This window comes from Pristis pectinata, chromosome 12, assembly GCF_009764475.1.
Source record: "Pristis pectinata isolate sPriPec2 chromosome 12, sPriPec2.1.pri, whole genome shotgun sequence".
NCBI classification, from domain to species: Eukaryota; Metazoa; Chordata; class Chondrichthyes; order Rhinopristiformes; family Pristidae; genus Pristis; species Pristis pectinata.
Genome location: NC_067416.1, coordinates 20,004,526 through 20,030,893, shown reverse-complemented (window position 1 = coordinate 20,030,893; position 26,368 = coordinate 20,004,526). Strand labels below are relative to the sequence as shown.

General features: G+C 42.7%; 1 protein-coding gene across 1 annotated transcript in view; it reads right to left on the bottom strand.

Annotated features, from left to right (window-relative positions):
- The window catches only part of zgc:174164 (uncharacterized protein LOC570656 homolog), a 53,372-nt gene extending 35,007 nt beyond the window's left edge, over window positions 1-18,365 (bottom strand). The window contains exons 1-5 of the mRNA XM_052027801.1: window positions 18,146-18,365; window positions 10,034-10,125; window positions 7,751-7,827; window positions 5,156-5,234; window positions 3,066-3,142 (exon numbers count right to left, since the gene is read on the bottom strand). Coding sequence (XP_051883761.1) covers window positions 3,066-3,142; window positions 5,156-5,234; window positions 7,751-7,827; window positions 10,034-10,125; window positions 18,146-18,248 — 428 coding nt within the window. The 5' untranslated portion in view covers window positions 18,249-18,365. The remainder of the gene's footprint in view (window positions 1-3,065; window positions 3,143-5,155; window positions 5,235-7,750; window positions 7,828-10,033; window positions 10,126-18,145) is intronic.
- Between the last annotated feature and the right edge of the window lie 8,003 nt (window positions 18,366-26,368).

The following is a 26,368-nucleotide window of genomic DNA, read 5'->3' as shown; positions in this document are numbered from 1 at the left end:
TAATCAACATACTGTACAGAAATGTGAAGCATGAGATGTGCTTGCACAATTGGGCAGTTACCCGATACAACATGATGTTCTATTCTTGGCATTGTTTCTAATTGTTGACAAACCTGTTTTTAATTCTAGATGTAAAACCAGTTTTGTAACATGTTAAATTACAGGATGTGATAAAAAGCTGAGATGGAGGAATGTGAGAGAAGGAACACACTAAGAATACCAGCCTAGATTTGGTGGGCTGAATGGCCTGTTTCTCTGCTGCAAAATGTGACTTAAGATAAGATACCTTTACTAGTCACATGTACATCAAAACACACAGTGAAATACATCTTTTGCGTAGAGTGTTCTGGGGGCAGCCCGCAAGTGTCGCCACGCTTCCGGCGCCAACATAGCATGCCCACAACTCCTAACCCATATGTCTTTGGAATGTGGGGGGAAACCAGAGCACCTGGAGGAAATCCACGCAGACACGGGGAGAACGTACAAACTCCTTACAGACAGCAGCGGGAATTGAACCCAGGTCGCTGGCGCTGTAATAATGTTATGTTAACTGCTACACACACCGTGCCTGCCCACAATTTTATGTAATTAACAGTGGCTCCTTGGATATTATCACCTGTCGATCTTTGGTTCATAGATTTGTACAATTGATTTATATGTGCTGAGAGCAATGCAGCCAATAGTTTCACACCTGAACCAGTTTTCCACAGGCACCTGGGTGTAAACCTTAGTAAAATTCCTCAGTTTACTGTTACACTTGCAGTTCTATTAAACCAACTACCATGTAACCCAAAGTCTTACAGCTGCTCTGCATAGAGACTTCTCATTTGCTGTTAAGATATTCATGTTGCGCCTAAGTAAGCCAGAAGTAAACCAAGATTTTCCTTGCTAGTTTTCAGTACAAATCAAATTCAATAAAGAGTACTGTTGTCTAATGCTCTCAGTTATGTAGAGTAATGGCCAGTTGACAAAGAGTAAGTGGCAGGACTTGATTTGAAGGAATGGCAGAGAGACAGTGGTGGAAGGGTGCAGGGTGGGGTGGAGATGTGGAGGAGGGTGAGGTTGGCGGGGAGAGTGGGGAATTCCATTACTACTTGGAAAACCAGCCAGGCCAGAGGCAGCACATACTTGCAGGAGGAAGATCAGCCATGGAGATCTCAGGGAATGATATGGTGGTGACATTTCAAAATCATGTTGGTTTACTGTCAAGGGGGCCATGACCGGTTCTGCTACTAAAATAATGGGACTGGGGACTGCCTGCTACACTGGGACTATTGAAATTGCCAAGCTAGCTCATTTAGGGAGTTACCCAGTAAGTCCCAATGTCCTGTTTTTTTCCCACTAACTCTGCAATTCCCTTTATTTTCAAGTATATTCAATTCTTCCATTGAATGTTATCATTGTATCTGGTTCCACCACCTTTTTAGAGAGTGTGTTCTGGCTCACAGCCACACATGAACAAAAAAGATCTTGCCCAACTTCTTCTTGGTTTATTTGCTAATTATAAAAGATTGTCCAAAAGTGGTGCAGTTTCCTTTCTTCCACCCTACTCTAAAGAATCATTTAATCTGCTGTTTAATAGTGGGTAAGGTACAGCATTTGTTTCTTGCACTGCAAGGAAAATGCCCAGTTTCAATCCTGTACATGGAGATGAACAACAAAACCTTATAATGTAAGTGAGAGCCACTGACTGTCACTTACCAGAGCACCCATAATTTGAGGCTCTTGTCAAAAACTTTCTGTCGTTACCCTAAAGCAAAACATTGTGTATGTTGGAAATCTGAAATAATTATAGTTAATGCTGCATTGTATATAACATGTCTGGCAAAATCCATGGAAAGAAAAATAGTATTAACATTTCAGGTTGATCACCTACTATCAGAATATTTCCTAACTTCCTGAGTATTTCCAGCATTTACTCTTTATTTTTTAAAATGTAGAATGGATTTCAACGGCGCCTTATACATTCCTTTCAGACTGACCCAAAGCAATATACAGCCAACAAATTTTTTTGAGGTGCAATCACCATTGTAATGTTTTTCTAAAATATGTGGAATTTTGTTTTGCACTGTGCTTAATTTATTGCCACTCCTCTTTCAGGAATTCTTGCCTTCAAGAAATTCTGTTTTTTCTCTGTCAGGATTTCAGTTTTCCCTTTAACCTTGCATGAAGTTTTCATTGACTTTCTCTTCACTAATGTTGCCTGACGTGTTGAGCATTTCCAGCATTTCCAGGTTTTAATCCCAGTGTGATTACATATTCAGTTATGTGCCCTATGCCTTGACTTGTACTCGAAGCAGTTTGGTAATTTTGGCAAACACAGAAAGAAGCCTGCTGTATTAGTGTATCCTTTTGCTTAAAATGTAATTTCTGTGTTAAAATAATGCAGAATGTATAAGTTTAACATGTTGATTTATGCCAATACAGCCCAGTCCACTATCCCCTATCCACCAACCCAACTTAAAGTGAAAATGAGGTTGACTGGCAGTGTCCGCCCGTGTACTTGTAAAAACTCTGACGTAAAATAGGAGCTACTTCAGCTCAAGTTGCAACACACCAAACTCTGGGTTCAGGAGTTTTTGAGTTTGTGCCTCACTCGAGCAAATGAGCGCACTACCTGGGCTGATTGTCTAGTGCAGTACTGAGGAAGTGCTGTATTCCTATAAATAGAATTCCTTGTATAATATTTAAAACTGACTGCAGTCCACTCCCATAGAAGGGTGTCACCAGTGCCACATCATTATTTGAAGGAGAGCATGGTATTCTGTTGATGTCTTGGCCAATATTTCACCCACAGCTATGCACAAAATGACTGCAACATTTACCATCAAGACAGGCTGCTACATTCCAAAAAGTAATCAGTTGAACCTGTAGTGCTTTGAGACAGTTTTGAGAGAGCAAATTCTGTGACATGTGCCTGTTTTACTTTCTCGAGGATTTTAGAAGAAAAAGACAGTTTAATTCATAAAGTTTAAATCAATTATTTCAAGGAAAATATTAAGCTGAATTTAGAAATATATAAACATATTTCTTGTCGTAAATGTAAAGCTGTTATTATACAATACCTGATGCCCTCACAAGTGCTGAGCAAAACCTTTGAATTACTAACACCTTCCACAATCCCATGGTAATAACAGTGGACCTGAAATAAATGATTCATTATAAATATTAGCTAATGAGTGTAACAATTTTAATAGCATGATATTCCTGCTAATGTGCCAGCGTTAATCATGAGATTTGGCTATTGTTTTTAGTGAAGTTGTGAGTGGTGCAGAGAAAGTTGCAATAGTTTCTATATCGTTTTTCCACTTCCAACCATTTACTTCCTCCTGACTAGAGTTCCATGGCTGAAGTCATTCTCCAGTCTATTGTTCAAATGGCCATTTCTTGTGTGTGAGCTAAGACTGTGCATGTGTTTGCCATCTAGGCAACTATGAGCAGATTAAAACTGATTAGTCCTGTGCTCATCCAGCACATGTGCATGTACCCACACCTACATCCATACATATTTTTCAACAGAGGTCTTCATATTGTGCTCAGGAACCAATTTTATTTGCTCCAACCCAGTCACTGGTGGCAAACCACACAGTACAGATACACAAAGAGATATACAAAAATATTGTTAAGTCCGACAGACATACAGTACAGAAACAGGCCCTTTGGCCCACCACGTCTGTGTTGACCGTTACATCCCTATCTATACTAATCAAGTTAGTGTGTCTGTTCTCTCTACAAATGCTGCTCAGCATTTCCTCTCTTCTGAGAGACTGTTTTGGATTTGGAGTTCCTTGCCTTTTTTTTCTTGAAAGAGAAACCTCATCTGTCAGACTAACCCTAAATAATAACAAGGGCCAAGAAATTAACATGTTGCAAAATTCCAAAATACTGAACTTGGCCGTAATGTAATAATCTTTCTGAAAGACAGCATGCCCTAGAGGTTCTATCAGACCCTAATGGGTGTGCCAGATGGATATTCCAGTGGCCTGCCAACAAATGGGCACAAGACCTTGAGCACAACTGAATGGGTTAATTAAAAATGAGCAATATTTAGTCATAAGCTGGATCTAAGGAGCCCAGGATGGCTTGTGGCCACAGACCTGAGTAGGAGGCATGGGAAGGCTTCAGAGCTTAGGTCTTAGGGAAGGCATTGGAACCCTGTGTTTTGGAGATGAAGAGGTTGCTTGGACATGACATCAGAGACAGTATTGTGGTGTTGTGGAGGAGGGGAGGGAATAGAGAGACATCAGGGGTCTACGGTCAGGATGGGGGACAGTGGGCAGGTAAGACATTGAGGTCTGTGCCTCAAATCAGTTAAATGGATGGCACTAAGAAATAGGCTGAGGATGGCGGCAGAGGAGATGGGGGACCGAGGTATCACAGGATCAGGATAACGGCTTTCAGGGAGTTGGGTTGGAGATTGCAGAGTGGTGGGGTATTGTATAGTGCTGGAGGCCCCTGAAGGTGAAAGGTAAGCAGGGGAGTTACCAGACAGTGGTGCTATTCCAGCACTGCACTGGGAAGATCAGGTTGCCACATATTGTGTTAAAAAACAGCATTATGTGATTGCATTTTTGAGCACATATGTTTAACAAGCAAAATAAACTTAAAATCTGTGCATAAGAACAGGAGTAGGCCATCTTGGTTCTCGAGTGCATTCTGCCATTCACTGAGATTATGGGTTATCTGCGACCACTTTAATGCAATTCTCCTTAATGCTTAAGTTAATAGAAAATTAACAACCGATACAGCATTAACTGTTCTCTGTAAAACTTCCATACATACAAAACTTTTCTAGGTTTGACCTTTAAAAGCCTAGGCTCCACCTGACCAGTTCTCTTTTACATGTTGAAGGTGGTCATACAATTACCGCTCAATCAATTTTAATCTAAATTCCCTGAAATGCAACTGCAATTTGTGGGACCATGGTCTAAACATGGTCTAATCAGGGTTCAGAAAGTAAAGATTCCTAGCAAATTATTAACAAAGGATTATTAACCCTTTGTATTCTGGTTTGTCAGACACAGCTTTCCATAAACCTTTATGATTCTGTTGATGTCCCTGACATTTTAATGAACTATTAGCATGGATTTCTAAGTTTTTTTTTGGATAGCCTTTATGGTATCATTACTATTCCCAAGTACAATTTGGCACTTACCTGAATCTTGGGTTGAGATGACTTCATTTTGCCACCTTTACCAAATGTATATTGCACAAAATCCTTACTAAGCAGCTTCCTAGAAAACAAAATGCACGTAATAATGATAATTATCATCCTAGGTCCTTGGCAGATGAATTTCCAGCTTAAGTAGTATACTAAGAAACAAAACACTTCTATTTAAGAACTGGATTTGATTTCATCAGGATGTTGTGCTTCATACAGCAAAGTTGATTCAGCAGTGACAAGATAAATAACCACATATAAATTGCAAATACTGCATATACTAAAAATCTTAAGGAACACTGGAAGTTAGAATCAAAATCAAAATCAGGTTTATTATCACTGACTTATATGTCATGAAGTTTGTTGTTTTGTGGCAGCAGTACAGTGCAATAGCAGGCAGATACATGCTTGACTTGCTAATATTTGCTTCCAATATGTTAAAGGCTTGTGCTGGGAAAGATAACAATCAAAATTTACATTCATTGTCCTAGTGACTGCCAGTCATTGATGGTACTGGAATTTATACTGCTCCCTTCCTTTTACTGAAGTAGCCTAGGTAAGGGAAATGGAGAAGAGGGCCTTGTTCCATTCAATGTGCCACAAGGATTGAATTATCAACCACCTCTTTAGAAACATTGAACCACGTACCTCAGTCTTCATCATCTATATCATGAGCTGGGGATGAAATATTCTCATCTGGCCACAACAGAAGTATTCTTTCGTTATAAATAGGGAGGATATTGGGACAATAGATTGCCCTGCCTTGAATTAATTCTTCTCTTTCTTATTCTTAGGCAATCACTCAGGGTGCAGGATGACTTGCTTCAAATCCATTTCTGCGGATTCTGAGGTGGCCAGTGTGGAAGCAGCAGGCTCTGCCACAGGTCCTCGATAGGTGGGTGAGAGGGTGGTATTGGAGGTGGCGCACTCTGTTCCTCATTTTCACTGAGGTTCTAAGAACCATCTTGAGTGCTCCTCCATTTTAAGTCACCAATGTTCAAGGATTCTCTTGAGTCAGTGGAAACGTTACACTTTTTTAGTTGTGATAATTTTATAAAATTATACTCATCACAAGATTTTCTATCCATTAGCGTGAAATGGACAGAAATTCAACACCTAACATGCACTCCCAGTGGGAAAGCTTCATTATGAGGCTGATGTATTATAAAGTTAACTCATATTTATAGGGAGCACTTGAAAAGAGTTATCTTTATCCCACTTTAATTGAACAACTGGCCAATAACTATAGCATTTGTTTTAGCAGAAAGGAAACAAATAGCCCATAATAGTGAGCTTTAATTTATCACTATGTTCCTGTAATTCTCTTCCTATCACTTAGTAAATTTATTACTTTTTAAAAATGCTAAAGAGCATTGGATCGTTTCAAACCTGAAGCGCACATAATGGCTCAAAAGCTTCTACCTCTCCACATCTCCTTGATCTGCCTTGTTTAAGTGAAGGAAGAGGAACAGGTTTGAGTCCCAGCACATGGGCAATGGCAGCTGCACAATGTTTGGTTATTCATTACTGCAATGTTGGGATTGGCAACCCCCAAAGGAGGTTAATCTGAAGTCCCATCTGCCTCTTCCGATGGTTTTCTGTACAGTTAGGATTATAAGACGCTTTTCAAAAGAAAAGGTACAAGCTTTTCCATTATTCTGGCCACCTTCTCTCTGTAACTAACAATAATGAAACAAGTATTCTCTGTGCTGTTTCTTTTGATTTCACAGTGGGCAAAGAGGCTAACTTATCCAACAAAATAAGGTTAAACTTCAAAGTAAGATGTGTTTGATGTGCTTGGGCTATTCCTCTGAGACATAATGAACACTGTATAAGTACAGGTCTATCTTTCTTGAACCCTATCAAAGAGTATTCTTGAGCCCAAATAATGCAGATTGACAGATCATTGAAACTGAGTCTGTGATTCAAATGGTTGCATTTTGTATGAATAGTTTTCAGACAGTGATTGAAAGAAAACTATTCAGTTTCTTCCTGCTGTAGTGACTCCGTTTCCAATGCTACCCACTACTGCCACACTGGGTGAAATCAACTAAGTAGCACAGAGCAAAAATGAAAAGAGGAGTCCTCCTGATCTGTAGTATTAACAGCATAATCAATCAGCATAGTTGAAGGCACAGCTTCATTGTTCAATACTTAAGAATGATTTCAACACTATATTTATAATGACCCAAAAATAGATAACAGTCTGGAAATTGTAAAATGCCTGAAAAAACGTGTTGATGTCATTCTCGACAAGTGGTCCATTCCAGTCTAGTGCAAGGTCCCAGACAATAATATACTACCATAGATGAGGCCTGAGGCTTTGTGCATTGCTGTTGGTAGATAGGAAATATTGTGGAAGAAGTAAGTTGAGCAGTGGATTAGGGGATTTGAGGATGGCCAGGAGAGGACCAGAATAGGAGAGGATCACAGGTGGGTCAAGGATCAAAAGTATGAATTGCACTACTGGCATTGAAAGTACTCAGCTTTTATAAAAATCAACTGCACTTTGCACAAAACTGCCGTGCTGGGCAATGTAATTTCTAGGTCAACATATTTAAATACAAACAAATTATTATTAACACTTACTTATTTTTTTCTAGTTTTAATATATACTCCTTGCCTTCCAAATCAATTGAATATGATTCACAATCCGTCCATTGTTCCTGCAATAATAACAATAAAAATTAATTTCATATTTTATACAGGTTACAAAACACTCTTGCTTGATTTATTAACTCTGTTCCTTTATAGAAAAAAATGGCATGGAGGCCTATAACTCCTTGACATATAATAAATTCAAAGACCCTTTGGATAGAACATCAAATCCCCCTGTTAAGTTTTGAGGAGTGACTCAAGGCTTGTCTGAAAATAAATCAGCTTTTATTGCAAAGTGGAAAGAAAAGAGGGGGAAGAGCTAAGGGAAGGAACTCCAAATTGTGGGCATGGATAAGGAAAAGGCTGCAGAAGCAAAGGCTGTGAAGGTATTAGTAGATGAGAAAACTGATCTCAAATTGAATGCACAGGTATATATAGAGAAGTACTTAGACCTATGAGGTTCACGGTGTGGGGTAAGTGGGTCTTGTTATAAAATAGGGGGAGGTGGTAGTAGATATTAGTTAATTTAAAATTAATATGAGAAGAGATACGTGAAAACAATAAGGTGGACATTGAAAAGTATCAGGCTCACAATGAGAAAAGGTTCCCAATGTTTGTGAGTCTAAAGTTAGGCCAGATGTTGCTATAAAGATGGTTTGAAGGGACTTTATGATGGCTGAAGTACAAGTAGCAGAGTTAAGCTCTTAAGTGAACATGGTTCAGAAGCTTTGTTCCTGGCATCCTACAATAAGGAACTCTATCTTTATTAGTCACATGTACATCGAAACACACAGTGAAATGCATGTTCAAGGAACCTAACATATGTTTCAGCCTGGTGCCTATATGACTTGAGCTGAGATAGCACTCCATTGCAGTTTGGTTGTGGCAAATTACAATACAAGTCAAGGAGTTGAGGCTGATTTTATTTTGGAAAATGACCATCACAGAGTTAAGTTTCCCTCTCAACCCACAGGCCAAGTCTCCAGGCAGTCAACTAGTAATACTGGGCAACCGGGTCCTTTTGCGTGGAATCCTCCACTCTGGAATTTACATTCATCACATGGCTAAGGGTAGCCAAAAGCTCAATGGCTAGAATTGTGTACAAATTGTCTTCAATGAGATAGCATCAACAAAAGGAAGGGTGTAGGATTCCTGGTTCCTACACTCACGTTCGCTGAGGTTCCAGACCTGGTGATATCAGTTCTTCAACAGTGGAAAAATCAGGTGATCAAACACCTCCCATTTGGCATACCCAAAGCAAAGATATTCCCCATTATTTTGGAATGACTCATTAGGAAATAGCTCCCTCTTCTTACATTAAGCAAACAAATAGTACTAAAGAGCATCTGTGCTCATAAAGAAACAGTAATACCTCATGTTTACAATCCCACATATGTGTAGCCTGTTACCTCTCCTGAGGCCAGGGTAGGGAGGTTGCCACAGGCCTGGCTGTTGAAGGGGTGGGGTTGTCATGAAGAGGCATTTAAGCCTAGAATGTGAGTGAGTGTTTTGGGATCTGGCTGGCCAGAGGCGTTAGGGATCCATGGAAGCAGCCAAGAGCTTTGGGAGTTCAGGAGACCAGCCAGAAACACTGGGAGATGAAAGACTGGGAAAAGCATTGGGAAATGGGGATAGGGGAAGATGGGTGATTGGATGTTCCAGCAAAGGAACACAGGATCAGGGGCATCCAGGGCAGGTGAGAAAATGGAGGTGTTTGGAGAGTGGTTCATTACAGGAATGGGGCTGGGTAGCACAAGTATATAGAAGTTTCATGCTTACCTGCAGATTTAAGGCTATGTAGTCCCAGCAGTGCCCTATGTTGGGCACTCACAGGACAAAATGGTCCAAGTTCCCCTGGTTCAAAAGAAGGATGCACAGGGAACAATGCCCTGACACAGAAATCACATTGGGGTTGTAACAATGATTCATGACTGGAGATACTCAGTCAAATTTCACAGTAGGTGCAATTTGACCTAGGAATGGTCACAATCACAATTTACTCCAGGTTACATCAATTTTCAATTGGAAAGCACTGATAAAAACCAACTTCTATTCACTTTATGGAATTAATAGACTTGGTGATTGCGAAAAAAGCCTATTAAGAAAATGTGAAATACAACAGTTAAAAGAACAATATTTCTTATTGTTGTTTTAATTCTTTTATTATTTTATTCTGCTATATTTAAAAAATCAGAATAACATTGAAAATGACAAAAATATTTAAAAGAACTGCAAAAAATCCCAAATGGAAGAATTTTACAACATTCCAAGTACCTGGTCAACATTTCGTTTCAGCTGTTCCCGTATAAGTTTAGGAATTGTGATTTCATAGGCAGACAGATGAGATGCTTGATGAGATGATGCACCTAATAAGATAAAACAAAAAGCCAAGATATGTATTACGATCTAAACAATTCTCAAATTTCAATGTCCTGTTCAACTGCCCAAAGGTTCATTGCAGATCACTAATTCACGTTCCATGTACATTGTAATTTAAAATTAAGTTTGCTCATAAAAGTAGAGAAATTAGATGCTTTTCAATGGATATGAGGAAGTCATGTTTCAAGGGAATCAACATTTTGCCAGTTTATCAATGTTATCACAAAATCAAGATAGACTTCAACACACATAGTAGAATCCTATGGTATGGAAAATAATAGCCTCCTCAATTCATTCCCAAACACTGATCACAAGTGATGCAAAAGAAATAAACAACTTCAATTTATGCAGCACCTTCCATAACTTCAGTATGAACAGGACTTGGTGCATGTTCAGATACGGGAAGCAATTCCCAGACAACCTCGACACTGCAGTTTGCCTGCCACTGAAACAGGTCCATGGCAGACGCCATCTCCCTGGCCCTACACTCATCTCTGGAACATCTGGAGTTGAAGTTAGAGCTATAATCAATAAATAGGAGTCTGATATCTATGTCAGACTCCGATTTATTGACTATAGCTCTACCTTCAACTCCATAATCCCAAACAAACTCACCTCCAAAGACCTAGACCTAGGACCCTCCTTCTACAACTGGATCCTTGACTTTCTGAGTAACAGACCGCAATCAGTAAAGATAAGCAACAACACCTCCTCCATGATTACCCAAAACATGGGTGCCCCACAGGCTGCGTCCTCAGCCCCTTACTATACTCCCTATACACTCATGAGTAAGTGGCCAGATTCCACTCTAACTCCATTTATAAGTCGAAGATGACACTATTGATTGGCACCTCTTTAGTGCAAAAGATTTAGATGAGCAGAATTTGTTCGGTGTGTCCAGGAAGGATTCCTGACACAGTATGTGGTCAGGCCAACTAGAGGAGAGGCTATATTGGATCTAGTACTAGGCAATGAACCTGGTCAGGTGACAGACCTCTCCGTGGGTGAGCATTTCGGAGATAGTGACCACAACTCCCTGACTTTTCGCATAGCCATGGACAGGGATAGGAGCAGATGATATGGGGAAGTTTTTAATTAGTGGAAGGCTAATTATGGTGGTATTAGGCAGGAACTTGGGAGCCGAAATTGGGAACAGATGTTCTCAGGGAAATGCACAGAAGAAATGTGGAAGCTGTTTAGGGAACAATTGCATGGGGTTCTGGATAGGTTTGTCCCATTGAGACAGGGAAATGATGGCAGGGTAAAGGAACCATGGTTGAGAAGAGAGGTGGAACATTTAGTCAAGAGGAAGAGTGAAGCATACTTAAGGTTTTGGAAGCAAAACTCAGGCAGGGCTCTTGAGAATTATAAGGTAGCCAGGAAGGAGCTTAAGAAGGGACTTAGAAGAGCTAGAAGGGGACATGAGAAGGCCTTGGCGAGCAGAATTAAGGTAAACCCCAAGGTGTTCTACACATACATAAGGAACAGGAGGATGACTAGAGTGAGGGTAGGACTGCTCAGGGATAAAGGGGGAAACATGTGCCTGTAGGCAGAGGAGGTAGGGAAGGTCCTTAATGAATGCTTTGCTTCAGTGTTCACCAGGGAGAGGGACTTTGACGAATGTGAGGTCAGCATAGGACAGACTAATGTGCTGGAGCGTGTTGAGGTTAAGAAAGAGGTAGTGTTGGAGCTTCTGAAAAACATTAAGATAGATAAGTATTCGGGGCCGAATGGGATATACCCCAGGTTACTATGGTAGGCAAGGGAAGAGATTGCTGGGCCCTTGACAATAATATTTGAATCCTCCCTGGCCACAGGAGTAGTACCAGAGGATTGGAGGATGGCAAATGTTGTTCCCCTGTTCAAGAAAGGTAATAGGGATAATCCTGGGAATTATAGATCAGTGAGTCTAATGTCAGTGGTGGGCAAGCTATTGGAGAGGATTCTTAGGGACAGGATTTATGAGCATTTGGAGAAGCATAGTCTTATTAGGGATAGTCAGCATGGCTTTGTGAGGGGCAGGTCGTGCCTCATGAACCTAACTGAGTTTTTCGAGGAGGTGACAAAACAAATTGATGAAGGTAGAGTGGTGGATGTGATGTATGTGGACTTTAGTAAGGCATTTGACTAGGTTCCCAATGGTAGACTCATCCAGAAAGTCATGAGGCATGGGATCCTTGGAGACTTGGCTGTGTGGATTCTGAATTGACTTGCTCACAGAAGGCAGAGGGTGGTAGTAGATGGAGTGTATTCTGCCTGGAGGTCGGTGACTCGTGGTGTCAGTGGCGTCTTAGCAGTGCAGAGGAACAGAGGGATCTTGGGGTCCAAATCCATAGATCCCTCAAAGTTGCTGTTCGTTGATAGGGTGGTTAAGAAGGTGTATGGTGTGTTGGCCTTCAGTAGTCAGGGGATTGAGTTCAAGAGCCATGAGGTAATGTTGCAGTTCTATAAAACTCTGGTTAGACCACACTTAGAGTATTGTGTTCAGTTCTGGTCACCTCATTATAAGAAGGATGTGGAAGCTTAAGAGAGGGTGCAGAGAAGATTTACCAGGATGTTGCCTGGATTAGAGAGCATGTCTCATGAGGAAAAATTGAGTGAGCTAGGGCTTTTCGCTTTGGAGCGATGCAGGATGAGAGGCGACCTGACAGAGGTGTATAAGATTATGAGGGGCATAGAGAGAGTGGACAGTCAGCACCTTTCCCCAGGACGGAAATGGCCAATACCAGAGGACATCAGTTTAAGGTCAGAGGAGGAAAGTTTAGGGGAGACATCAAAGGTAGGTTTTTTACACAGAGAGTGGTGGGCGCCTGGAATGTACTGCCAAGGGTGGTGGTAGAGGCTGATACAGTAGGGACTTTTAAAAGACTCTTACATTGGCACATGGAAGAAAGTGAAATGGAGTGTTATGGACTGTGCAGGAGGGAAGGGTTAGATTGATCAGATAGTAGATGATTATATAGGTTGGAACAACATCGCGGGCTGAAGGGCCTGTACTGTGCTATACTGTTCTATGGTCTATGTTCTATGATACCACTGTAGTGAGCCGGATCTCAAACAACAACAAAATTAAGATTTGGTACAGGAAGTGGCATGGTGTTAAGACAACAACCTTTCCCTCAATGTCATCAAAACAAAGGAGCTGGTCATTGACTTCAGGAAACTGGATGGAGTACATGCCCATATCTGTATCAATGGTGCTGAGGTGGAGATGGTTGAGAGCTTTAAGTTCCTAGAAGTAAATATCACCAACAACTTGTCCTGGTCCAGCTATGTGGCCAAAAAAGTACACCAACGCCTCTACTTCCTCAAAAAGCTAAGGAAATTTGGCATGTCCCTGATGACTGTTACCAATTTTTATAGATGCACTGTAACAGTATCCTGTCTGGATACATCATAGTATAACAACTGCTCTTCCCAAATCCACAAGAAATTGCAGAGTCATGAATGCAGCCCAGTCCATCATGCAAACCAAACTCCTCTCCATTGACTCTACCTACAGTTCCCACTCCCTCGGGAATGCAGCTAACATACTCAAAGACCCTTCTCATCTCGGTCATTCTCTCGGCTCCCCTCTCCCATCAGGCAGAAGATCCAAAAGCCTGAGAAGATGAACCACCAGACTCAAGGACAGCTTCTATCCCACCGTTATCAAACCCTTGAACAGACCTCTCATACACTAAAGGATAAACTCTTACATTTCTGATCTCCCAATCTACTTCATCATGCCCCTTGTACTTTATTTGTCTACCTGCACTGCACTTTCTCCAACTGTAGAGAAATTCTATATTCTGCATTCTGTTTTCTTTTTACTACCTCAATGTAATTATGTATGGCGCGTAAAACAAAAGCTTTTCACTGTGTCTTGGTACATGTGACAATAATACACCAATAACAAATTTTTGAAGAATGGAAGATGAAAAATTAACCAGGAGAGCACTAAAATGATCAAATCTGAGGGGAACAAAATCACTTGTGAAAAGTTCAGTAGTTCTTCAGCTGAGGCAGGAGGAGAAATGGGTGATATTACAGAAGAGAAAACAGCCAGTCTTGGAAGTCAGTCAATGACTTCATGCCTCATTAAGTTTAACAGAACAGATTTCTGCTCATGGCATATCACAGTCAATGGAACAGATGAGAGACACACTAGATCAATAAACTGGGAAACAATAAGTTAGCTGAAATGCGTGGAAAGTAGACTTTTTTAGGACTAAGGTGCTGGAATAATTTTTTAGGAATAAGGTGCTGGAGAGAGGAGCTGGAAAAAGTTGATTGGAAGGGGACCCTTGCGGGGATGACGGTACAGCAGCAATGGCAGGAGTTTCTGGGAGTAATTCGGAAGACGCTGGATCAGTTCATCCCAAAGAAGAAGAAGCATTCTAAAGGGAAAATGAGGCAACCGTGGCCAACAAAGGAAGTCAAAGACAGAATAAAAGCAAAATAGAGTCATGCAATATTGCAAAAACTAGTGGGAAGATAGGATTAGGAAGCTTTTAAAAACCAACAGAAGGCAACTAAAAAAGCAATAAGGGGAGAAAAGATGAAATATGAAGGTAAGCTAGCTAATAATATAAAAGAGAATACCAAAAATTTTTTCAGACATAAAGAGAGTTAAAAGAGAGGCAATAGTGGACATTGGACCACTGGAAAATAACACTGGAGAAGTAAGGAAATGGCAGACAAACTGAATAAGTATTTTGTGTCAGTCTTCACTGTGGAAGACACCAGCAACATGCCAGAAATTCAAGAGAGCCAGGAGGCAGAAGTGAGTGTAGTCACCATTACTAAGGAGAAGGTGCTTGGCAAGCTGAAAGGTCTGAAGCTGGACCAGATGGACTACACCCCAGGGTTCTGAAAGAGGTAGCTGAAGAGATTGTGGAGGCATTAGTAGTGATCTTTCAAGAATCACTAGAGTCAGGAATGGTTCCAGAGGACTGGAAAATCACTAATGTCACTCCACTCTTTAAGAAGGCAAAAGACGGGATATTATAGGCCAGTTAGCCGGACTTCAGTAGTTGGCAAGATTTTAGAGCCCATTATTAAGAATGAGGTTTTGGGGTACTTGGAAGCACATGATAAATAGGCTGAAGTCAGCCTGGTCGCCTCATTATAGGAAGGATGTGGAGGCGTTGGAGAGGGTGCAGAGGAGATTTACCAGGATGCTGCCTGGATTAGAGAGTATTGAATATGAGGAGAGGCCTAAGGTGCTAGGGCTTTATTCACTGGAAAGGAGGAGGATGAGAGGAGACATGATAGAGGTATATAAAATATTGAGAGGAATAGATAGAGTAGACAGTTAGCACCTCCTTCCCAGGGCACTAATGCTCAAGACGAGAGGGCATGGCTTTAAGGTTATGGATGGGAGGTTCAGGGGAGATGTCAGGGGGAGGTTTTTCACCCAGAGAGTGGTTGGTGCATGGAATGCACTGCCTGGGGTGGTGGTGGAGGCAGATACATTGGACAGGTTCAAGAGCTTGTTGGATAGGCATATGGAGGAGTGTGGGATGGGGGGATATGCGGGAGGAAGGGGTTAGGTAGTGTGAGGGTGGTTTGATGGATGGCACAATATGGTGGGCCGAAGGGCCTGTTTTGTGTTGTATGGTTCTATGGTTCTATGGTTCTATGGTTTCCTTAAGGGGAGATCTTGCCTGATAAATCTGTTGGAATTCTTTGACGAAGTAACAAGCAGGATAGACAAAGGAAAGTCGGTGGATGCTGTTTACTTGGATTTTCAGAAGGCCTTTGACAAGGTGCTGTACATGCATCTGCTAAACAAGATAGGAGCCCATGGTACTACAGGAAAGGTATGAGCATGGATAGAAGATTGGCTGACTGGCAGAAGGCAGAGTGGGAATAAAGGGGGCCTTTTCTGGTTGGCTGCCTGTTCCCCAGGGGTCAGTGTTGGGTCTGCTAACTTTCACATTATATGTTAATGATCTGGATGACGGAATAGATGGATTTGTTACCAAGTTTGTGGATGATACAAAGGTAGCTGGAGAGGCAAGTAGTACTGAGGAAGCAGGGAGTCTGCAGAAGGACTTGGATAGGTTGGGAGAATGGCCAAAGAAGTGGCAGATGGAATACAGCATAGGGAAGCATATGGTCATGTACTTTTGTAGAAGGAGTAAAGGTGTAGACTATTTTCTAAATAGGGAGCGAATTCAGAAACTGGAGGTGCAAAGAACTTGGAAGTCCTAATGCAGGATTCCCTATCGGTTAACTTGCAGGTTGAGTCGGTAGTAAGGAAAGCAAATGCAATGTTAGCATTCATTTTGAGAGGACTAGCATATAAAAGTAAGGATGTAATGCTGAGGCTTTATAAGGCGTAGGTCAGACCACACTTGGAGTATCGTGAGCACTTTTGGGCCCCATATCTAAGGAGTGATGTTCTGGCATTGGAGAAGGTCCAGAGGAGGTTTACGAGAATGATCCCAGGGATGAAAGGGTTAACACATGAGGAGCATTTTATGGTTCTGGGCCTGTTCTCGCTGGAGCTTAGGGGGATGAGGGGGGATCTCATTGAAACCTACTTAATATTAAAAGGCCTAGATAGAGTGGACATGGAGAGGATGTTTCCAGAAGTGGGAGAGTCTAGGACCAAAGGGCACAGCCTCAAAATAAAAGGATGTCCCTTTAGAACAGAGATGAGGGAGAATTTCTTTAGCCAGAGGGTGGTGAATCTGGGAATTCATTGCTACAGACAGCTGTGGAGGCCAAGTCATTGGGTATATTTAAAGTGGAGATTGATAGGTTCTTGATTAGTAAGGGCGTCAAAGGTTATGGGGAGAAGGCAGAAGAATGGGGTTGAGAGGGAAAACTAAATCAGCCATGATCGAATGCCAGAGCATATTCAAAGGGCCAAATGGCCTAATTCTGCTCCTCTGTCTTATGGTCTTAAAATGGGGTAAGTACCCCGTGCATCAATAATGGAGATGCCTCCCCTGCACCTGCCTATCACTATCTCTTACCTGCATCTACCTATCACCACCTTGTGCCCACCCCACCTCCCCTCTTTTGTCCACCTATCACTGCTCTGCTTTTCCCTCCTATATATTGGGCTTCCCCTTTTCCTATCTTGTCCTGAAGAAGGGTCCTGACCCAAAACATTGACCGCCTGCTTTTCTCTGCGGATGTTGTCTGGCCTGCTGTGTTCCTCCAGCATCATGGTGTGTTTCATATGAAAGGAAAACAAAACAAAATGCTAGAAAAACTCAGCAGTTCAGGCAGCACCTGTGGAAAAAGAAACCAGTTTTATTGTCAGAATGAAAATAAACTGATTACAATATCAATCCCGGGATGAGAGTTGAGTAGAGAAATGAAATGGAGGAAATGCATAATTAAGTGGAACTGTGGCAGATAAAATCTAATACTGATTTTGTACATAATATGATTTTAAAACTAAGAAGAAAGCAACACATGACACACGCACAGTAAATTACTTAAAGGTGATATCGAAATTCTTGAAACACTCATAGACGGTACAGAACCAAATCTAGGAAGACTTCGAGATAGGGAGCAGGCAAGAAAATATTGAAAATAATTCGGCAGGTGGTGGTAGTGCAAACTTGTTGGCTGCTTTACTCAGACTGCACCTTGAGGACTGTTTGATTCCTGAGAGACAAGGGTAGTTCTTTTCACTGAGAATTACAGCCAACCATCCAGATTTGATCATGGCCCATTTTGTCTTTTGTGCTTGCCTTTCATAAGGATATAAGGAAACAATGTAAGGTATTTTGAACACTTCCGCCTCAATTAAAGTTACATAAAGGTAGGTCAAACGCACCCCTTTGACTCGGAAGAGCTGCGAATGAGGAATTAGTTTTACTTCAATAAATGAAATTGCTTATCGAAAAGCCCCGTTTTCCAACCCAGTTTCCGTCCCTCCAATTAACAAGGATTGGATAGTAACGAAAAGGTTGCGGTAATTATATACTTAGTATAATGGATCCGACCTTCCAATGACAATCTCGAACAGGTATCAAGGAAATGTTCGTGCACTGATCCTACCTGTCCCGCTGTTAACACAGAATCCCAGCAGCAAAAGCTCCACAAACAGCAACATCCGATGGGGTGGTCGGGGCAGGCACCCAGTGATCAGACCCCACGCCATTTACCAGGGCTCATTCTGCGCCTCAACCACTCGCAGTTTCTTAAGTTTTACTCTGGCCCGTTTACCTTGTAGTCAGGTATGAAAAAACATGCAAACGGACCTGAGAAACGAGTTTGATCACTGACGACATCAGACTCAGCCTCGCATGGTTGCGTCAGATGTCAATTGGAATGTCTATTCCTCACCCTTGTGGTTGAGTAAAAGTGGAATACCGGAGCATCCATTTGGAGGGTCTGTAATTGGAAGCATCTTCTGGAGGATAAGATATCTTTATTAGTCACATGTACAGCAAAACACAGTGAAATACATCTTTTTGCGTAGAATGTTCTGGGGGCAGCCCGCAAGCGTCGCCACGCTTCTGGCGCCAACATAGCATGCCCACAACTTCCTAACCCCTACGTCTTTGGAATGTGGGAGGAAACCGGAGCACCTGGAGGAAACCCACACAGACACGGGGAGAACATACAAACTCCTTACAGACAGCAGCCGGAATCGAACCCGGGTCGCTGGCACTGTAATAGTGTTACGCTAACCACTACACTACCGTGCCTGCCTATTGAAGGTATCTCAATAAGTATAGATTTTGGAGAAGTCTTTTCTGCAGGTCTCCTTCTTAGGCAGCCCCTAGGAATTAAGGAGCACTTGCTTCACAGCCTGGATCCTGGACTAAAACAGGAGGTGCTTGACAGAGCAGATAGGAGGGTAGTATGGCAGGTGGAACGCTCCTTCCACCATTTTCACTGGGTTTCTGCATGGTCCCTATGAACCAGCTTGAAGTTCTCAGCCATTCCAGATGCTCCTTCCCCTTTTAGAATGGTGGTTGGGCCAGAGCACCCCAAGGGTCCATGAGGTTATTACATTTTTCATTGAGGTTTGAGAACATCCTAGAAGTGGTTCCTCTGAACTTCTGACAATCGCTTCCACTGTTGGAGCTCAGCGTAAAATAAGAACAATAAAATGTTGGAAACACTCATCAGGTCAGGCAGCATCTGTAGAAAGAGAAACAGAGTTAACACTTCAGATTGAAGACCCTTTATCAGAGCTGGGAAAGCGAGAAAATAAGACAGTTTAAAGTTGCAGAAAAGGTGGGAAGGGACGGGTAGGACAAAGAGAATATCTCTGATGAGATGAGGTCAGGGTTGTTATGGAGATACTCAAAGTCAAAGTCAAGTTTATTGTCATATGCACATGTGCATGTATGCACAGGTGCAGTGAAAAACTTACTTGCAGCAGCATCGCAGGCACATAGCATCATATAAGCAGCATTGATGAAATAAACTGATTGATAGATTAATTAAGTCGGAGGTAACATGAATACAGAAAACAATCTGTGGGATGAGGATAGTTAGAGAGAGAAGATACAAACATGGAATGTAAAAGCTATGAAATACAGAGCTGTAGAGGCTGCTAAGCATGTCAGGCCATTCTAAGAAAGGAGGAAAAGAACTGAGCCAATGTTACAGATGGATGACCAATGGCAGAACTGGACCGTTCTGATACAAACAGAAATAACAAGTTATCTGCAGCTGTTGAATTAAATATCAAGTCTGGAAGGCTGCAACATTCCCAGATGGAAGATGAGGTGTTGCTCCTCAAGCTTATATTGGGCACTGTTGTAGCAGTGCAGGAGGCCACAGACAGGTCAGAGTGGGAGTGGGACAGAGAACTAAGGTGTCGTGCAAAATGAGCATGGGCGCACTGTAAGTCTGTGTTTGGTTTCTCCAATGTAGAGGAGATGACATTGTGAGCAACAAATGCAGTACGTGAGATTCCACGCAGGTTGCCTCTGAGGTGTTTTTCTTCTTCCTGAACCATAGCTTCCCCTCCAACACAATTGAGAGCATCTTATTCATTTCCCAACCCCCTGCCCTCACTCCCTCTCCTCCTGGACAGAGCAAGGATAGAGTTATTCCCGCAGCAACCCTGACCTAGCCTATCAGAGATATTCCCTTTGTCCTATCCATCCTTCCCCCACCCTCTCTACGACTTAAAACTGATTTGTTTTCTCACATTCCCGGTTCTGGAGAAGGGGGCTTCAACTTGAAACATCAACTGTCTTACATATTTAAGCAAGTGCTGCCTGAACTGCTGTTTTTATTTCAGACTTCCAATATCTGCATTTTTTTTAATTTTCACTCAGAGTGTCTGTTTCAGGTGTTTGCTGTGGGACATGCTAACAATGTGGCCTGCCCTTCGGTACAGTCTGAGTGTAATGAGGGCCTGGATGCTGGGGATGTTGACCTGGGAGAGGAAACTGGCATTGGTTTGCTTATCCTACCAGTGGATTTGGAGGATCATAGAATAAGGCTGCCTTATACTTGGTCTCAACTTAGTATATAAGTGAAGGCAGCTACCATTTTGAGAGCTTCCTTTTGAGTTCCAATGAAACTTTACACCATGTATAGTGCCAGGTCCTAGTGCCAGCCTCTACTCAACAGAGACCCAAAGTTCTGCTATTTGAAACGGAGGGAAAGCTACAAGCAGGTATAACTTACATTAGAGGGCTAAGATCAATGCAAAATTAGTGATGAATGTTCAGTGCTAGTCACCATTAGTGCATTAAAAAAACACAATGTGGCAAAGAAGAGATTCACTAGGGAGAAGTGAATCACTCAAGAATTACTGATTGATTGGAATCTCTTTCCCATTCATATTTCCAAAATAGGAACTCACCTTCAACCTCTGCCATGTCAAGAAATTGCTAAATTTGAGGCTAAAAATTAATGAAAGGGCTTAATGCTACAAGTTTTCTGTTAATGAACTGCTAGGTGTACTCCAGGTGTTGTCTAACTGGGATTTACATAACAGTATTCTTCTTAGGCAGTCCTTCAGGGTTGAGGGGGATTTGTTTCCACCAGCTTTTTAGGTCCTGAGGTGGATGTTGGGACCAATGTGGGACCCACAGATTGTGCCATAGGTGGCACAGGAGGTGCTTGACAGGGTAGGTGAGTGGGTCACATAGGAGGTAGTGTGTTCCTTTTGCCGTTTTCTATGGACTTCTGTATTCCCAAAGAAAAGACTTCAGGAGACCTGGTGCCATCCTGGATTCTCTTTCTTCATTTTGAGCAGTCATGGGCTGGGTATTCCCATGAGATGGTGAGGAAGCTTTGAGAACATGCATGAAGTGTTTCCCTTGTCATCCTATTAATCTCTTGACATTACAGAGCTCAGAGTGGAGTGCCACTTTTAGAAGTCCAGTATTGGATATGCAAGTGACAAGGTCCTCCAATCAAAGCCAATTGAATGTAACCAGAACATGTAAGTAAGCTGCATTTAGAACTGGGTGTAATTAGAATTTGCAATGAGAGTAGAAATTTCTTCCTGTAGAATGTGGTGAACCTTTAAAATTCTCTACCCCGGAGATCTGTGGAGGCTAGCTCATTAGATGTAGTTAAAGTAGAGGGAGATATATTTTTAAATGATCAGGGGAGTGAGGGCTATGGGGATCTGGCACAGCAGAGTACTTGAAACCTGGAAACCTGGAGTAGATCAGCTATGATCATTTTGAATGCTGGGGCAGGCTTGAGGGCTGAGTACCTGACTCCTGCTCCTATTTTCATGTGTTCTTGTGTAGGGTCTTGGCTCTGGGGATGTTTGCCTGGGAGAGGACAGTGAAATGAGTTCACTTATCCTGTCAGTGAACTTGGAGGACTTTGCAGAGACAGCATTGATGGTGTATCTCTTGTGTTTTGAAATGTCTGGCATAGAATGTCTAAGTCTCTGAGGTGCATGGAAGGGCAGGGATTACTGCTGCCTGGTAGACTGTGAGCTTCTGGCTGAGTTTGAGATCTTGATCTTTGAATACCTTTTTCTCAGACAGCCAAAGACTGTGCTGGTGCAGTGTAGGCTCTAGTGAGTTTTATCGTTGGCATTTGCTTTTGCCAAGGGTGCCTTGTGATATATGAAAAGTGGCTCATATTTTCCAAGGTTTTATTTTGGACCTTTATTGTTGGGAGGAGCATTGTGAAACAGGGGCAGGCTGATAGAAGACTTTGTTTTGCAGGTGTTTAGCATGAGGTCCAATCTTTCATGTTCTTCAGTTATGGAGTCAATGAAGATTTAATGTTCAGCCTCTGAATGAATGCATTTGCAAGCATGTTTTGTTTACTGCAGCTTGATGATAGAGGTTGTGGTGACCTTGGCTCTGGAAGAGAGGTGATGTAGGTTAGTTTCTGATTTGTCCTGATTTTCTGAAAGGAGTCAAATCTAAGATTGATTCTCCACATTCTGTCTCAGTTGACAGAGTCGAAGGTTTTTGTAAGGTCAAGGAAGGCCATGCACAGAGGTTGATGCTGCTTCCTGTATTTTTCCTGGAATTTATGGTATGGTGAAAATCATGTCCATCGTGCCTCTTGAAGAAAGCAAACTACCAAGACAATTCAATTGAAAATAACATGAATGACGAGACTGTGGAAGCTGATCAGGACACTTCAGAATTTGTGATTAGAGTAGAAATTTCTACTTGCAGAATGTGGTGAACCTCTAGAATTCTTTATCCCAGAGAGCTATGGAGGCTAGCTCATTAGAAACAGTTAAAGTGACCTCAGTTCTAGATTGGAGGTGCCATAGGTTGATTAGTTTCCCATTACTCCCGTAGACTAGCCCTACTCCACTGGGAAGCTTGTTGGAGAGAAGGTACAGCAACCCCACAAGCAAGATTGATAAAAGTGTCATGGCAATGACACAGCCTTGCTTGACACCAGTATGCACTGAGATTGGGTCTGTTGTTGTTTGGGATCATGAAGCAAACATGACATGCAGATGACTTTTCATAGGCAGTCAAATTTTGGGAAGATACTCCACCATTCCTACTGACTGATGGAGTCAAAGGTTGGTTGGTGTTGTTCCTTGCATTTCTTAGAGATGTGGTGCAGTTAAAACAGTGCTGCTGGATAGATGGAATCCACACAAGGGTTTGGGGAACAACTGTTTTGCTGCTGTGAGGAGGTGATTGAGGAGGACCAACAATGACCTTTGCTGAGCAGAGAGACCTCTTTGTAGTTATTGTAGTCAGATTTGTCACGTTGCTTGAAAATCGCTACCCTTATGAGGTTCCCTGGCATAGCCTCCACTTCTCAGGTGAAGTTCCTCACTGCCAAATTTTATACTTCAGAAGGGATACTGTCTGCTGCCAGGGCCTTATTTTTGGTTGGCATGTGGCCCTTTTCAGGTTGGTGCAAAGATGGTCTGGATAGTTTGCTGTGATATGGAACCAGAGGCACTAATATAAAGTACAGAATAACAGAGGCTGACTGACACTCTGTCCTTGATATGTTCACCTACATTCTAGGTTCTCAGTGGGGTGGGAACTTGGTGTTCAGGGCAGAGCAGTGATAAAACATCTGCGGATGTCATTGGATGCCATGAATGGATAGAAACTTGCTGGTTCCCAATCTGGCTACTATCATTTATTCTCAGTTAATGGCTAGGCACAATATCCTGACACCATCAGTGGCAGGAGCACAGACAGGAACAGGGACTGGAGAGTGGCTGCAAGCCAGGGACCAGAGTGTGGATGGGAGCAGGGGCAGCTGTGTGGTACAGTGTCCAGAGCATGAGAGATAAACAGCTCTTCCAGGTGAGGCAGAGATTTGTATGCATCTCCACCAACCTCAGCTATTGCATTCAGTGCTCTTGATGTGGCCACCACTACATCAGCAAGGCCAGCGCAGACTAGGTGACCACTTTGCTAAGCACCTTTGCTCTGCACCTAATGGTCATCTTGAGCTCCCAGTTGCAAGCCATTTCAACTCCCCTCCCCATTCCCACACTGACCTGTTCATCCTCAGCCTCTGCCACTGCCAGGGTGAGGCCAAACACAAACTAGAAATTGGTAAATTGGTTTATTATTGTCACATGTACTGTGAAACAGTAAAAAAAACTTGTCTTGTATACTGTCCATACAGATCATTTCATTACAACAGTGCATTGGGATAGTCCAAGGTAAGATAGTAACAGTGCAGAATAAAGTGTAACAGTTATATAGAAAGTGCAGTGCTGGTAGACAATAAGGTGCAATGCCAAAACCAGGTAGTTCGTGAGGTCAAGAGTCCATCTTATCGTATTAGGGAACTGTTCAATAGTCTTATAACAGCAGGATAGAAGCTATCCTTGGGCCTGGTGGTATGTCCTTTCAGGCTTTTGTATCTTATGCCTGATGGGAGGGGGAAGAAAAGAGAATGTCGGGGTGGGTGGGGGCTTTGATTATGCTGGCTGCTTTACTGAGGCAGTGAGAAGTGTAGACAGAGTCCATGGAGGGGAGGCTGGTTTCCATGACATGCTGAGTTGTGTCCAGAATTCTCTACAGTTTCCTGTGGTCAAGGACAGAGCAGCTGCCATACCAAGCCATGATACATCCGGATAGGATGCTTTCTATGGAGCATCAATAAAAATTGGTAAGGGTCGAAGGGGACATGCCAAATTTCTTTAGCCTCCTGAGGAAGTAGAGGCACTGGTGAGCTTTATAGGCCATGGTGTCTACATGGTTGGACCAGGACAGGCTATCGGTGATGTTTAGGAACTTGAAGCTCCCAACTCCTTTGACCTCAGCACCATTGATGTAAACAGGAGCGTGTGCACCTCCCCCCTTCCTGTAGTCAATGACGAGCTCTTTTGTTTTGCTTACATTGAGGGAAAGGTTGCTGCGATGACATCATGTCATTGGGCTCTCTATCTCCTTTCTGTACTCCAACTCATTGTTATTTGAGATATGGCCCAGTACAGTGGTATCATCTGCAAACTTGTAGATGGAGTTAGAGCAGAATCTGGCCACACAGTCATGAGTATATAGGGAGTAGAGGAGAGGGCTGAGGATGTAGCCTTGTGGGGCACCAGTGTTGAGAATAATTTTGGCAGAGGTGTTGCTGCCTATCCTCACTGATTGCAATCTGTTGGTCAGGAAGTCAAGGATCCAGTTGCAAAGGGAGGTGTTGAGTCCCAGGTCTAGGAGTTTGGAGATGAGTTTGCTTGGAATTATAGTATTGAAAGTGGAGCTGTAGTCAGTAAACAATAGTCTAATGTAGGTGTCTTTACTGTCCAGGTACTCCAGAGGTGAGTGTAAGGCTAGAGAGAGGGCATTCACCATAGACCTGTTTCAGTGGTAGGCGAAAAGTGGGCCGAGGTTCTCCGGGAGGCTGGAGTTGATGCATGCCATGATCAGCTCTTCATGATGGTGGATGTCAGAGCCACTGGGCAGTAGTCATTAAGGCACACTACCTTATTTATCTTTACCAGGATGATAGTGGTCCTCTTAAAGCAGGTGGGAACCTCAGATTGAAGTAGGGAGAGGTTAAAATTGTCTGCAAATACCCCCGCCAGCTGATCTGTGCAGGATCTAAGGACATCTTACGGGGTCACCATCCCGTCAGATGCTTACCGCAGGTTCACCGTCCGGAAGACTAATCTTACATCTGCAGCGGTGACTGTGGGTTCAGGTGCATCAGAGGCTATTGGGGTGGGTACTGACATTCCAATCCCTTCTGTTCAAAACATGCATAGAATGAGTAAGCTCATCAGAAAGGCATGCGCTGTTAGAGAACGGAAGGGAATGATGCTGCCCGACTAGAGGAACAGGGCCTCGTATTCTGCCTGGGTAGTTTACAACCCAATGGTATGAACCTTGAATTCTCCAAGTTTCGGTAAACCCGCATCCCTTCTGTTCCTTTCTCTCTCCTCCTGATCCTCCCAGGCCCTGTCACACACACCCTCCTTTCCAACAGTCCCCCTGATTACCCAGTTTCTTTCCCCTCCCCCACCTGGTTCCATCTGCCTAACACCCACACACTCAACCTACTGGGTAATCCATCCCTTCCCTTACTGTTTCCATCCACTCACCATCCCTCCTTTATCTGGTTCTACTCATCACTTTCCTTTCTTATCAGATTCCATACTCTGCAGCCCTTTGTTGTCTCCACTATCATCTGTCACTTCCTCTGCCCTTCCCTCCTCCACCTGCTCATCAACCCTGCCTCACCTGGATAAACCTATCACTTGCCAGCTCCTGCCTTACTCCTCCCCCTCACCTCTTTGTACAGGACTTTACAATCTCAGTGCTGATGTAGGGTCTTGATCCAAAAGGTTGACTATCCCTCTGCCTCCACAGTCTCTGCCTGACCCGCTGA